Source organism: Xiphophorus couchianus, chromosome 22, assembly GCF_001444195.1.
Source record: "Xiphophorus couchianus chromosome 22, X_couchianus-1.0, whole genome shotgun sequence".
Classification (NCBI taxonomy): domain Eukaryota; kingdom Metazoa; phylum Chordata; class Actinopteri; order Cyprinodontiformes; family Poeciliidae; genus Xiphophorus; species Xiphophorus couchianus.
The window spans coordinates 11,295,713-11,310,745 of record NC_040249.1 but is presented as its reverse complement, the minus strand read 5'-3'; the positions used below and the strand labels follow the sequence as shown (position 1 = coordinate 11,310,745).

At 38.4% G+C, this 15,033-nt stretch overlaps 1 protein-coding gene across 1 annotated transcript; it reads left to right on the top strand.

The window, feature by feature from the left end:
- Positions 1 to 848: 848 nt before the first annotated feature.
- On the top strand, positions 849 to 13,629 carry xpo5 (exportin 5). Its single transcript, XM_028007790.1, has 33 exons — positions 849 to 1,073; positions 1,569 to 1,690; positions 1,769 to 1,841; positions 1,919 to 2,056; positions 2,996 to 3,178; positions 3,255 to 3,281; positions 3,380 to 3,565; positions 5,086 to 5,162; positions 5,249 to 5,293; positions 5,401 to 5,491; positions 5,591 to 5,674; positions 5,801 to 5,926; positions 6,076 to 6,166; positions 6,253 to 6,381; positions 6,574 to 6,689; positions 6,788 to 6,943; positions 7,164 to 7,205; positions 7,290 to 7,379; positions 7,469 to 7,668; positions 7,762 to 7,864; positions 7,975 to 8,156; positions 8,394 to 8,494; positions 8,589 to 8,685; positions 8,777 to 8,913; positions 9,022 to 9,119; positions 9,219 to 9,265; positions 9,463 to 9,572; positions 9,984 to 10,043; positions 10,122 to 10,216; positions 10,312 to 10,419; positions 11,963 to 12,100; positions 12,344 to 12,508; positions 12,736 to 13,629. Exons 1-33 carry the CDS (start codon positions 972 to 974, stop codon positions 12,880 to 12,882), a joined length of 3,666 nt encoding a protein of 1,221 aa, XP_027863591.1. The 5' UTR covers positions 849 to 971; the 3' UTR covers positions 12,883 to 13,629.
- Positions 13,630 to 15,033: the final 1,404 nt, after the last annotated feature.

Genomic DNA, 15,033 nt, shown 5'->3' with positions numbered 1-15,033 from the left:
ATCTAATTATTTAATCACGTTAATTTGTCACATTGTATGGATCATATTAGACTTAGACTTAGACTTGTACTTTATTGCTCCTTTGGGAAGACTCCCTCAGGAAATTGAAGTTACCAGCAGCTCCTGGGAGCTGCTGGTATTAAATAGAATACTTGTTACTGCTCAGAATTAAATCAGTAAATTAAGAAATTATCTATTAAAACTTGTATTGATCCTGTATGAAATTCTAAGAAAAAATGGTAAAAATCCACCAGTTCACTGTGAAATATTTGAATTGTCTATAGCTTATCATATTGAGCATTGACTGATTAATCTTCAAACTAGCCCCACTGACACTATCTTTAGTAGAAATACATAATTCCACAAATGAATGATAAAAATGTACTTAAAAATGTATCTGATTAAAAATGGAAATAAATTAAGAAGTTAAACTATTAAATTTATCAATTGATCAAATATATAAATTTGATTAAGGTACTACCAGCAATGACAACAACAACTCCAATAATAATAACAAGGAAACAAAATATAATTTAAAAATTATGTTCCATTAAGGCTCAAAAGGGGCAACATCAAAGAAATATGTCAGTAGATAAAAATAAAGACAGTTTCAATAAAACTAAAAAAATAATACATTCAAATAAAATAACACATATATAAAAAAATCTTATTTCTTAAATCTAAACAAAATGATCAAATGCATAATTAAACAACTAAATATGGAAATCATAAATATAAGAAAAGAAAGAAAGAAATAAAAAACAAAATAAAGAAGGAAAGAGGACTACAACGCCCAGAATTCAGCTTTAACGGCAAGCCAAGGGGCTCTAACTTATCCCAGCTTCGCTCTTCGCGCACGTTGGCCGACGTCGGTGTTTCCCTGTCTGCACGTTACCCACTGTAGAGCGGCGCTTTGCATAAGGGAGTTGCTTGCTTTCGTCTTAACGGTGTGACAGACGCTACCTGAAGTCATGGCTGAGCAGGTGGCTGCCATGTGTGATCAGCTTATAAAAGCCGTGATGGTGATAATGGACGCAGAAACCAGCCAGATTTACCGTCTGGAGGCCCTGAAGGTAGCACTGTTACCGATTGCTAGCTAGTTAGCTTACCTTGTCATTTATTGTGACGATCGGGAGATTATAATGATGTGACTGTAAGCTATAAATAAACTGCTTCTATTGTGCAGTAGTGTCTTTGTAACAGTTACTTGGAAACGTCTTTTCAGTCGTCCCGAATTAGATGTTAAAAAGTTAAAATGTTGGGGAAGCTAGCCCAGTATGAATAAATGAATAGTTGACTCATGTTCACTCATTCACACGAATAACAAATTAGACCTTGGAACAAGGAAACGAAAACTTAATTTAATCAAATCAGCTCTCCACATTTTGTCCACAGGTCATCTATTTATTAAACGGCTCGGGATTCTTTTATTCGCTTAGAGCAAGCTGTTGATTTTATGCCTAACACGTGTACCTGGCTGCAAGTTCATTCAAGTGTAATTTCAAGTGCGCTTTAACATTTAGTTGGTATAAATTCGCTGTAAAGTAACCAGTTATTCCTCTCAACAGTTTTGTGAAGAATTTAAAGAGACGAGCACCCTTTGTGTCCCATGTGGCCTACACCTAGCAGACAAAAGTCAGCCGGCTGTAGTGAGACACTTTGGCTTACAAATACTGGAGCAGGTCATCAAGTAAGTCTATTACGTGATATTTTAAATCCTAATATGATAAAAAGCAGTATGGTGTGATGATCAATTTTGTTCTCCCAGGTTTCGATGGAACAACATGCAGCAGCAAGAAAAGGTCCAGCTGAAAGAGTGTGCCATGCAGCTGCTAACAACTGTAGGTGTAACCATCTCACTTAGATCAGATAAACACCACCGAACTTGTGTTTGACAGCTATCACTATGTTTCATTAGGGCACCCATTCTATCCTGGAGGAAGAGAGCCACGTCAAAGATGCCCTATCTCGGATTGTGGTGGAAATGATTAAAAGAGAATGGCCTCAACATTGGCCAGACATGCTGAAAGAGATGGAGTCTCTCTCTAGCCAAGGGGTGAGTGGCATAAACAATGCAGTAAGTGTAACATGCTTCCTTATCCAGTGTCATTTTAGTTTGAATAGGGTTACGTAATGGTTTGCAAGCAAATATTTTTCAGTGGATGATTAGTGATACTCACCCTGCTTCACTACCCAAACATGAGCTCACTTTATTTGTTTGGCAAATAAAGTGAGCTCAACAATTTTCACTGAAGTTATGGCCGTGTTTAAACCACACATTTTACTTTATTCACCAAAACCTAGTAGGCCGTAATTGAAGTGAAAAGAAAAAATCCTACTTTCTTTTTTTTTTTTTTTTGTTACAGATAAAAATCTGAAAAGTGTTGCATGCATTTGTATTTATTAATTTTTAATCTGACACCATCATAAAGACTGCTGTTCTGAGAAGACTTCAGAGCTTTGGTGGAGGACATTAGTGAGCAAACAGTATCATAAAGACAATGGAACGCAGCAGATGGGTCACGAAGGAATTTTAAAGCAGGGTTGTGTTATAAAACAATATAGCAGCAAATAAACCAGCTTTAAACATGTCACAGAGTACTGCTTCATTTCCATCACCTGAGAATGCAACAAGTGTGGCACAATTGCAAGCATACCCAGACATGAGAATCTGCCATGAGCTAAGGGGTTAGTTATCACAAATCTGGTCCATATAATATAGGAAAAACTCCACTGTTGAAAGAAAACTGTACAACATCCTGTTATGCATAAATTTGCTCTCACTTTGCGGCTGTGCACTACTTTGTTTTAGTCTATCTTATAAAATTCAATTAAAATACATTGATGTTTGTGGTTATGAATCTTTTTAATTTCTGTTCATGAAGTTTCTAGAGTTCTTAAAGTAAAATTTATGATAAATAATCGCTTTTTTTCATTTTTTAGGAAATTAATAATTTCTTTATGCTAAATGAAGTAAAATGGATGTTTGTGGTAGGAGGCACAGACCGAGCTGGTCATGCTGATCCTCTTGAGGCTGGCAGAGGACGTGATCACCTTCCAGACGTTACCCTCTCAGCGGCGTAGAGACATCCAACAGACACTCACCCAGGATATGGACAACATCTTCAGTTTTTTGTTGGCCATTCTGCATATCAATGTTGAGGACTACCGCAAATCGGTTAGTGAAGCCTTAACTAGATTGTTTTAGGTCTCCAAAAAGTAGCAGTCTTAGCAGTTTTGTTTTGTTTTTCCAGAAGGAGGAACCAGGCCTTGTACTGAAGGTATTTACAAAAACCCTCATTTTACGCATTACAATTTGGTTCATTTCACACTTCGCAATGTACTCATTTGTCTATTTTATCATTTTACCTGCACACAGGCCAAAGCTCACTGTCGAGTGGCCGTGGCCACGCTGAATACGCTCGCAGGCTACATAGATTGGGTGACACTGGTGCACATCACTTCCAGGAACTGTCAGCTGCTGGAGATGCTGTGTCTGTTGCTGAGTGAACCCGAGCTGCAGCTGGAGGCTTCAGAGTGCCTGCTCATTGCTTTAAGCCGCAAGGTGAGTTGCGGGAAAACTGCATGAAGATTCGTCCGTTTTATTAGTCATCCTTTATAGTTTTCTGTATGTTTAAATTTTATGGTTTGATCAGAGATCATCAGTGTTTTTATAGTAATTCTGGCCAACAGCCTTACAGTGTTTGATAACGATTTAAGATCATTATTACTCAGAAAAACATTTAGTTTTTCCTGATTTCATTTCTGAAACCAGCTGGTTCTACATAACAAATTTAAGGTTTGAAAAAAAATATATATTGCGTAATTATTCACAGGCCAGCATTTGTTTAGCCATGGTCTATTAATATTAAATAATTTGAGTAATGGTTGCAGTTTGCTAACTTGTAAATGATGAACAAAAGCATTAGCCCTGACAGATTCTCTGAAATCTAATAACAGAACATCCAAGTGGAGGAATGTCCTATTTATTTTAAAGAAGTTATTACTTTAGGAGTGAGAAATTTTTCAGACTTTATAACATCTATTCAGGATTTTCCAACACAGATAAGTCTGCAAACAATTAATGCCTAATTAGAGATGGAGAACAACAATAAGTTTATCAGGCTGCTAAAATAAAAACATTCAGTCAGTAATATTTCATTCCTTTTTATTACTTGTCCGTACAGCTTCTGGTACAATTAGAGGAAAACGTCACAGTGCAAAAAGGAATATTAGACAATAATAATGTGGGTAATATGTGGGACCTTTTTGTTATGTCATCAAATAATGACTAACAAATCCAGTGCCATGCACTGGATTGACAAACCGGTGAAAGAGATGGAAGTAGCGGAGAAGCTTTGCATGCTTTGGTTTTATTAAGCAATCACTAATTATGAGCGCTTTATTAAACTACACTAACATTATTCTCAGTTTAGCAGAATGTCAAATAGATCTGTACTTTTAGTTAGTCTGGATTAAGCTTCCACAATAAAAGCTGAGCAGGAAGCTCCAGCTCTTTCCTTTGTCTTCTGAGTTTGCCCGTTCTCTTTTGGCTGTGAAGCCCCAGGTCCAAAAACACTTCACTGGAAGATTTTGCTGTATTTTCCTACAGCCAGTTATAGTGTAAGGAAAAACATGAAGAAGAACACTTCAGACACAGCTGGTAAATAAAAACACAAGATGCTGAATTTCTCTAGATGATTAGAAACCCACTTTCTCCAGACTTTTATGCGAGCCGGTGTTAAAGCGAATGTTGTAGTTCAGACTTATGACCTGTTAGACGTTTTGCAGCTTGAGTACTTGGTCCTATCTGTTTAGGTTGATGCTGTGTTAAGCACCATTATTGTTTCATACTTAACTCCTGACCTGTTTTATTACTGACAAAACACAGCGCACAACTGGAGTTGGTCTTCTAATTAGGATTGAGGGTTTTTCATAGGAAATTATTTAAAGGACCAGATTTAATTTGTTCTGTGTTGCTGAACTCTTACTCTTGTTCAATAAACTGAAAAGATATTTGTATCATAACTTGCATCAGGTTAATAAATGGAACATATTTATAGTTCGTATGGTGTTCTCCTGCAGGGCAAACTGGAGGAGAGGAAACCCTTCATGCTGCTGTTTAATGATGTGGCCATCCAGTACATCCTGTCTGCAGCCCAGTGAGTGAACCTGCTGCTCCGTTCTCCTGATTATTCTGAAGGCGTCGTTTTATAATATATATTTAATATTCTGTATCTGTGTCCAGATCCGCAGATGGTTTAGCGATATGTCCAAATTCCTCCAAACCACAGTGAGTTCTGTCACATGTCTATCCTTGTAAAAAAAATGAATTGGATGTTTTTATTTACTCTTAACATCAAGCTACTGTGTGCTTCATGGTGCTTGTTGTGTTTTCAGAGAAGTGGAGGTGGTGGAGCGGCGCTACGTTTTCCTGAAGCGGCTCTGTCAGGTCCTATGCGCTCTAGGATTCCAGCTCTGCTCGTTAGTGGTGAGTTTTTCCCAGTGTGGTCACACTTGTACGAGCGTGTTCTCTCTGTTTAACGTGCGCTTTGATCACAATGGACTCTGAAATGATGTCCCCCCACAGGGTTCATGTTCAGAGGTTGAAGTTCCTCCAAATCTCAGCAAGTACACCGAAGCCTTATTAGCCTTTACTACACATTCCAGTCAGGTTAGTTACTGCTAATTATCGGCGGGCTAATACTTGAATGTTGCTTCAATTTTCTTTAAAACTTTGTGCTTGAGCTGTACTTATTAGCTGATGTGTGTTTTTCCCCTCTCCTTTTATATTCTGCAGTTTTTAAAATCTTGCACTGTGTCAACATGGGCCAGTTTGTTCAGACACGAGAATCTATCAAAAGTTCCTGTAGTTGTGGAGATGGCCCTCAAATACCTCAAAGTATCGACAACCAACCTTGTTAGGGTGAGAGTCTCCTTTCTTATATGATCATTCACAGGGTTGATGGAGAAAACAAACCGCACAGTGGTTGTATTGTGAGATATGTGTTAAAGTTGAAAGGATGACAATACTTTTTCACAGCATGGTATAAAGTTTTATTTGTCATCTTCCAGACTGGCTTTCCTTCTAGACAAGACAGCCCTAGTTGTGTGTACTCAAGAATGGACTTCGACAGCGATGAGGACTTCAACTCTTTCTTTTCCAGTAGGTTTTATCAGCTCATTCTCTTATAGGCTCCCTGGTTTCATTGTTGGTTTTTATGGTGTTTATTCCTTTGATTTGTCTTAAAGCTTATCGGTCGCAGCACGGGGACGTTTTGAGGACGCTAAGTCGTATCGTTCCGGTAGAAGCTTTCCACACCGCAGCAGAATGGCTTCTATTCCAGGTCGCCCGTCCAGTTGATCCTGGAGAAACGACATGTAAGGGTTTGACTGTTTCCTTTTTGCTCAGAAAAACTTTGACTCTATAGCACCACAGCTAATGCGACATGTTGTTTTTATACTTGTAGCCTTCATAAAGTCTCCTTTGAAGTCAAATTACAAATCAGTTTCCTTATTTTCTTTCCACTAGTAGCTAACTCTTCTACTCTGAAAACTTGCTTTTCTCTCCAGCGAAGACTGCAGAGGGTCTGTGTTCCTTGATGTCTCCATCCGTCCTTCAGTGGGATGCGCTGACTGTCTTCATGGAGTGTGTGATGCATCAGATCTTCAAAAGCTTGGATGAGGAGGTGACTAAATGTTTATCACAGTACAGAAAAAAAATGACTTGGTAGTATCAAAAGGGCAAATGTGATGTATTCTCACCTTTCTTCTTCGACATGCGCAGAAGTTGCCGATAGATCAGAGCATGGAGCTCCTGCAGAGCGTGCTGAACTACGAAACCAGAGAACCGCTCATCCTGTCCTGTGTGCTGAGCAACATTTCTGCCCTCTTTCCCTTCGTCACCCACAGGCCACAGTTTGTGCCACAGGTCCTCTACAAGGTTCGATTGAAAATTGGTCTATTTGATCCAAAAATGAGAAGAAGAAACTTTGTCCCTTTGAACATTTTGATTTCCTTTAAAGGATTTTTTTCAGAATTTTACATATAAACATCTCTATATATGTACCTTCATCTACACTTACAGCTAATTTTGCAATTCTCAAGCCACGTCTCTTTGTTCTTACTGATTACCTCTTGCTGTCTGTGTTTTGGCTCCACAGCTATTCAAAGCCGTCACGTTTCACATTGATTTGGAAAACAAGGTAAGTTGTTTTCACTAGCAGAGTAATTTTTCACAATCTCTCTTATCTGAATTGTAAATAAAACATTCCAACCCTTGTTTTCAGGCACCTCGGAGTCGAGCTGTGAAGAATGTTCGGAGACACGCGTGCTCGGCTATCATCAAAATTTGCCGGGATTACCCACAGTTTATCCTAGTAATTTATGTTTTTATCCCAGTTTTTAACAAAAATCAACCTGAGTCACCGTTTTTAACTTGTGCAGTTACCTTTTTTTTCTTCCGCAGCCTTGCTTTGACATGTTTTACAACCACATGAAAGAGTTGTTTGCAAATGAAGCCTTGCTGACTTTCTTGGAGAAATGCTCCCAGATGGAAGCTCTGGTGCTCATCAGTAACCAGTTTAAAGACTTTGAAAAGCAAAAGGCTTTTCTAGATGAACTAATGGCCCCAATAATCACTCAGTGGACCTCTGAGGAGATGACAAGGTTGCTGTGACTTTTTTTTTAATGTAAAATTCTGCATGATTTTATTTGATTTTTTTTTTAGACTTACATGTTTGACTTTGACGTTTGTTTCAGCGTACTTTGGGACCCTGTCAAGTTCCTGTCGTTTGTTGGTGCGGATGAAGTGATCACAGAGCAAAGAGAAGAGAGAGATACAGCTGGACCTAACAGGGGTCAAGTAAGTGGAGTTAAAAAAAATACACAGCTCTGCCCAACGTCGTTTATGCCTAGAAGGATGGTTGTTTTGTTTTTGATTCTTATTGATCACTTGCTTGTGTTTCCTCGCAGTTGAGCTTCTGTTTGTATGCGATGCTTGCGGTGGTGAAGCGTGCGCGATGGCCTGCAGACCTGGAAGAAGCGAGAGCCGGTGGATTCGTGGTGGGCTGCAATCCTGCTGGAGCCCCCATCTACAGAAACCCTTGTGCAGCTCAGTTTCTGGCCTTCCTGCCCAACCTGCTGGCTCTAATAAGGTGTGCATGCCAATGTGTAAATAACTTTAACAGCACTGTGGGTTTTTGATTAACCAGATATGTTGGACGGATGGAGTTTATGATATTCTTAAGTTTTCTCACTTACAAAATTTATATTAAAAAGAAGAAAAATATTTTGGAAATTACTTGACCAATGTGTGATTGTCAGTAACATATGTCAATAATGTCCTCATAATACATTTTATTGTAAAGCTTGTTTATTTAATTTTTTCGCAGGACTCAGAACAGCTTGTTCATGCCAGAGAATGTAGCTCGTCTTAGTGAGACTTTCTGCAGAGCTTATGATGTGATGGATGGAGATAAACTCGTAATTCTTGGTAAGAAGAGCAGCCTCCATGTGTTAATTGTTTTTGTATGCCCTCAGTGAAGACTCATTTAAAAATATTAAGCTTCCTGAATGAATGTTTTCAGGTCTCCCACAGCCTCCTCTGGATATTTATGATGCTCCAGTGCATAAAAGCCTCTTGGATCGCATGCAGGGATTCTTTAACTCGTTATTTGAAAACTGGTATGGTTTGTTAATTAAACTGTTACACAGTTTTATATTTTGTCTTGATGCCATCTCATCCTGATGCATTCTACCTCCTGTCTCCCTGCAGCTTCCATATCCTGGGCAACGCAGGTCCGGCTCTGCTGCAGGACTTCTACACCGTGGAGAGTCTGGCTGAAGGAATCATTGGCTCTGCCTTTACTTCCCTCGACCACGTGCCTGACTACAGACTCCGCTCAATGATTCATATCCTTCGTCATTTGTTAAATTTGTCAGGATGTGCCTTGTTTTATTTATACAAAAAACAAAGCTCTTATTTTGCGTCAACACTGATTTGCCTTGACTCGAGTGTACGGTTGTTTTTGAAGCAGCTAGTGATCTCGTGTCCTCCAGAGTATCATGACAGTCTGCTGCGCCCTCTGCTGGGGCCTTTGTTCACCTACATGCTGCAGGTCAGAACCCTGATTTCTTTTGTCTAATTTGGCATAAAATTTAGCTTTAAATATTATCACAGCAAAGTGTCCTGATGATGCTTCTGCTTTATACCGCAGAGACTAAACATAAAGTGGCAGCTCATCAACCAGAGGACGTCTGTCAAGTAAGTTGTTGTAAAATGACGAGGTGGCAGCCGTTATTCACGCTGTTGCAGCAGATGTTTGTTTAAATTAGGAGCAGCGGGTTATTTTCTGAAACTTGTAAATATGGTAGAAATTAATTTCAGCAAAGTCCTCATTTAGGCTCTAAATATGTAGGATTGGTGTTTTAATTTTCAAATTGACCTCTCTGTGTTCTCAGTGACGAGGATGAGGAGGAGCAGGTGGTCTACGAGGACTGCGCTGTGACTCAGGAGATGTTGGAGGAGCAGCTGGTTCGCCTGCTCACCAGGGAGGTTCTGGATCTGCTCAGTAAGTCCCACAAATCGTTGCTTTTGCTCGTATTTTACATAAAGAAAAAACATTATTCTCTTTTTTTTTTGTTTAAAGAGCACAATCATGAATATAAGGATCACTTCTATAGAGTTTCGTTTTACATGAAGTGATGACAGAAACTTCTTTGCAACATTCTTGGCACATTTTAAGACGCGCGTCACAAACCAGGTGATGTTTTATTTCCGGTTGAGTCGCATCTAATGTCGTGTGATGCTGCAGACTTGATGCTGTGCAGATGTTTTGATCGGTCAGAAGACACCAGAGTATATCAGTTAGCTGGTTTCCTAACTGGAAGATAAGAATTGCCTGATCAGCGTTTTCTTCAACCAAGTGAAATGAGAGTTCTGATGGCTTCATAACACCCATCTTCTTTCCTCTCTCTTTTAGATGTAAGCTGTATTTCCAGAAAAGTGCCTGAACAAGCAGCAAATAAAGAGGAAATTGATGGTAAGAGTGGAGTTATACTTTTCTTATCTCGAGTGAGAAAAAAAATGTGATTGTTTTGCTAAAAATGTGCTCTCGCAGAGGAAGATGTGGTGATGGAGTTGGCGCAGGTAGCGTCTTCCCCTCAACCCACTGAAGAGCTGAGTGAGCTTGGAAAATGCTTGATGAAACACGAGGTCAGTTTCAGATTAAAAAAATATAAACCATGTTCACATTTAAATAGCGCGCCTAAACTTGATGTTTTGCTTTTTTTTCTCTCTCTCTTTCCCAGAATGTGTATATGTCATTGTTGACCCTCTCGTTCACCTCACTGTCCTGGAAGGACACCACAAACTGCCACCGAACGGCGTCCATGGTCTGCTGGAACCTCCTGCGGCAGGTAGCGTCCAGACTGCAGCAGTCTCTTTTTTTTTTTTTAGGGTTTTATTGTAATATATTTTGTCTTCAACTGAAACTACTTGTTACAGCTCATGGTCCACGTGTTAAAAAATGTAATTTTCAAAAATCATATTCTGCATTTTCAATACACAAAAGTCCAAAAACTAAGTAGTCTTTAAACAACTTAAGGAAAAGCCAAGACTATACAGAGCTTCAGTCTATTTTGGCACAAAGCATTTATGTGGCATAGATGTGTTTTTTTTTGTTTTTTTGTTTTAATGACTGCATTATTCAGTTGCAATGTTCTTGTTTGTCAATAGGAGCAGTTTTGGATGCATTTATGTTTCTGTTACTTTTACTTAGCTTTTTAAAAAGTAAAGTGCAGCCATTCTTCACACCAGAGTTAAGGACTGGGGCCTTTAACTCCAGTCCTTGATGCCGTCCTACAACTGTGTTGTTTGTCCAATACACATGACAGGGCTCAGTTACCTCTCCATCCTGTAATCTAGTTAGTACACAGTAATGCAGTAACAACTGGTAAAACACAGGAGAATAATAAAAAAGAGAGTTTAGAGTCTGTGTACCTTCCATGAGAGGTTTCTGCACCGCCAAAATCAGTCTGTCTTGTTTTCGGAGAAGTAAACACCACAGGGTTTTTCATCAGTTTATCAGCACAATGGGATGCAGTTGACGCTACTTTTTGAATATGCTATTCAGCCCAATAAATTTAAGCTAGCACTGCATTCTGTACATGCAGTCAGAAGCAATCATCAGAAAATTTGCAATCTGTTATATGGTGATCTCTCTGAGCTAATCTTAAAGAGAATCTCAAGCCTGAGGGTTTCCTTTATGTTTATTCCTTCATAAATTGCACTGATTATTGTACAATTATATATATAAAAGTATTATATATATATATATATAAAATTATATATATAAAGAAACTATCCCCCCCCCAAAACAAAAGTTGCTAACTACAATATGACTTCATGGGAGATAAATGTTTTATTTGAGTTGCAGCCTGAACAACGTGCAATTTGCCTAAGCTAAAAAGCCTTTGCACAATTTGGAGGTGTGTGTACTATTCTCCAGTTGGGAGCCATATATGTTGGGACTCCAGCAAAAACAGATTTTTATATACAGGAGGCTTGACTGAGACACTGCATTATATTTATTTGAGTGAAGTTCAAAGGTTGTTCTTTGGTGATTAAAAGAAATCCTGTTGGATGCAGCCAGAGCAGTGATATGGGGTGAAGCCCATAGCAACAGTGCCAAAACTATTATATTAAATTAAGCTTCAGGACTAACTGTTTGATCCAGGAATCTGATAATAACTCCTTGTTGGTGTACATGAGCCACACCTCATGCATAACTGTTGCTTCAACCAGACTCCTCTTGATGACACCCAGGACCCAGATATCCTCCCAAATCAATGATGTCATTTTTACGTTTTCTAAATGTAGTTAATTTTTTGGCAGTTGCCATCTTTGACGTGATGTGCATAAAAATGGCCTTAATAATCATCTGTGACCGTTTCCACCCAGGTTGTAGCAGGTAACCTCCTCACTGAAGCGGTCACATGGTTCTACACCAGCGTTCTCAGAGCTCTGCAGGTTCACGGACAACATGAAGCCTGCAACACTCCCCTCTGTAACCTAGCAATGCTCATCTACGAAAACCTGGTGAGCCTAATGTCAATACTCTTCTTTGTACAGTTTTGGCTTAATTACTGCTCTGAATATGTTGCCCTTTTTTTGGTCTGTGTACTCCACTTGATGATCAACCGATTGCTAAATTATCTGTCAGTTATTTCAGTAATCAATTAATCTGATCCATCATTTCAGTCCTACTGTTATCTGAGCATTTTCTAAATGTTTCCTTGCATGAGAAGGTCTCTCTCTCTGTTGTCTGTCCATCTGCATTAGCGGCCTCGCTACATTGAGCTGCGGGCAGTGATGACCCAAATTCCAAACATCAGCACTGAAGCTCTGGACCTCTACGATCAAAGGCTGGTGGATCCCAATGCCCAGAAGGTTGGAGAGAAGAAAAGGAGAGACCAGTTCAAGAAGCTCCTTGCAGGAACTATCGGGGTAATGCCACATTTAAGCACTAGAGAGCAGCGCTTCACTTTTCAATCTTCAGTGTAAATTCCTCTCCAACGTGATTAGAGGCCCGACCCCACAGTGGAGATCAGCAGTGTGATTTTGACTGTGCTGTAAATCTTCTGTTCTCAGCAGCAGAAAATGTTCCCCTAGCTCAATGGTGCCGAACAATCTAATGAAAATGTTCTTGTTTTAACTTTTTTTCTCCCCCACAGAAAGCTCTCTGCCAGCAGTTCAGGAAGGAGGTCCACATCCGCAACCTTCCATCACTCTTCAAGAAGCCGAAGCCAGACAAGGATATAGTGGAGACTGAACAACTGGGCCTTGCAGCTCTCTTCAGTTCGGAGAATGACGTGCTGTAGGGGGAAAGGGCCTCTTACTGGCTGGAAACTTTTGTTGTGTGTTTAAACATCTCCACAACACTCAGCTGTAGCAGTGTGGAGCTGCCCAACATATCTGTCAACTTGCTTTTTAGTGGATCATCTCAGCAGGACTCACACCAACACACAATTTTCTTTTTGCGACGGCAAACTATTTAACTTTGAAAAACAAATTAAACAGAAGTCCATATTGTCTGTTGGATTTTTCAGAGCCCAGTAACTATTTATTTTTTAAACAAGCCACAAATCTGACTTCACTCTTCTCTCTGTATTTACTTCTGGTTCTTTTATTATTTTAACAAGTTAAAGCTACACAAACACTAAGAAGAGCTCCATTATGAGCTCAGCTGCAGCTTTTGTATTCAGGAAAAGTATTTAAAATCTTTCAATCCTCCAATAAGCAAAATCTGAAGTTGTTTGCTTCAGAGGGAGGTTTTTAAAGGCACACAGGGAGGAACAGATCTGTTTTATGCGGTTTGCACAGAGCTGGGTGTGTTTGGTGTTAAAAACTAAGTATGTGAGCTTAGAGTTGGCAGATATGTTGTGGGGATTTATTCAATAAGGTTTTATTGATGAAACTGAGGGGGGGAAAATGGTGCATGGTTCCGGTGACGGATGTTTTCTGTGACTGGATGAGCTTTAACACGGTTTCTGATTCTGAAGGAATTTATCAGTGGTACCTTAGGTTGAACGTTTCTTTGATGGGAAGAAGAAACTTTTAAGAAACTGCTACGGTGTTGTTTTTTTGTTAATGGTAAAAATAGACTTGCATATAGGAAGAAGAAGCTGTTCAACACACATTACCAGACAGCTAAGCTAACTTTGGTTATTCTAAACAACTTGAGCGATCCAAAAATTATTTTTATTTGCTTGAAATATGCAGCGCACATACTCCACAGATATCATAGGTGCCAAAACACTGACTGTAGACTTCTAAGCAGACATTTCGGTCCACAGGCTGCATATGATGTAAAAACTATTTAAGGATCAGCAAACGTGTAGCTTATTCCAAGTACACATACCTATATTTTCATTACCTGATTCATTTATTTTTTGTTTTTACTTGATAATTTTTATGTTCTGATTTTATGAACTGGCGCTATATTCCTTTGTTGTTTAAAGGATTGTTTTTAACACAATTTCTTGGGTCGCTGTTTGTTGCCGTTTTAGCGGATCATAATTCCCTTGTTTTCTCTTTTTTTACTTTTTTTTTTTTTTTTTACTCTTTTAAATATTCAGACCAAAATATATGGCAGCTGTTTTAGCTTGAACCTCTTAAATACACATTGACTGGTCTACATATCAAATACTGTTTGACTGAAAAAATTCTCTCCCAGAAATGATATGATTTACAGCTTTTTATATATATATATATATATATATATATATATATATATATATATATATATATATATAGTCTTTTTTGGGAATGTCTGTTCAACACTAAGATTTTCTGTACAAAGACAAACATGGGGATTTTGAAAATGTTATGTGGTTTATATTTTTGCTATAGATTGGACGTGTTTGTTATTAGAAATGTTTTGTTTCTTTTCATTTAGAGCACAGTAACACGTAGATGAGCTACATGGTATTAAATGAAACGATCTGCCTCATTTGAGTCTTTGCACATTGCTTGTTGTAAAAAAGGAGAAACAAGTATTTACATCTGCCATTAAGACAAATAATTGAGATTTTCTCTTATTAAAGACATGCAAGTCTTGTATAGGTTTATAACTTAAAGTTTATAACGAAAATATTTCGTCATTAATATTATTGGTTAAAACAATCAACTTGAAAAGGTCAATTATTTTTATTTAGAAACTTTGAAATATTTACACCCTGCACTAATTCTTCAGCCTCTTCACCAATTTTTCAATTGGAGTGTGTAACTTTAGGTATTAAAAGGTTTATTGCATTGTAGAAGTTTTCAATAAATTTTAGGTTTTACCTGAAAATTTTACTGCTTTTTTCTTGTAAATTTGTGACATTTAGATACAAGTAGCTTTAAAAAGAAGCTTTCTTTGTAATGGTGACAGATGAACTGTCAGACTGGTTCATCATAATGAAATATGGAAATGAGGAAAGACTTTAGAAGCAGGAAAAAAACAATGAAAGAAGGTAATTAAGCAGAAC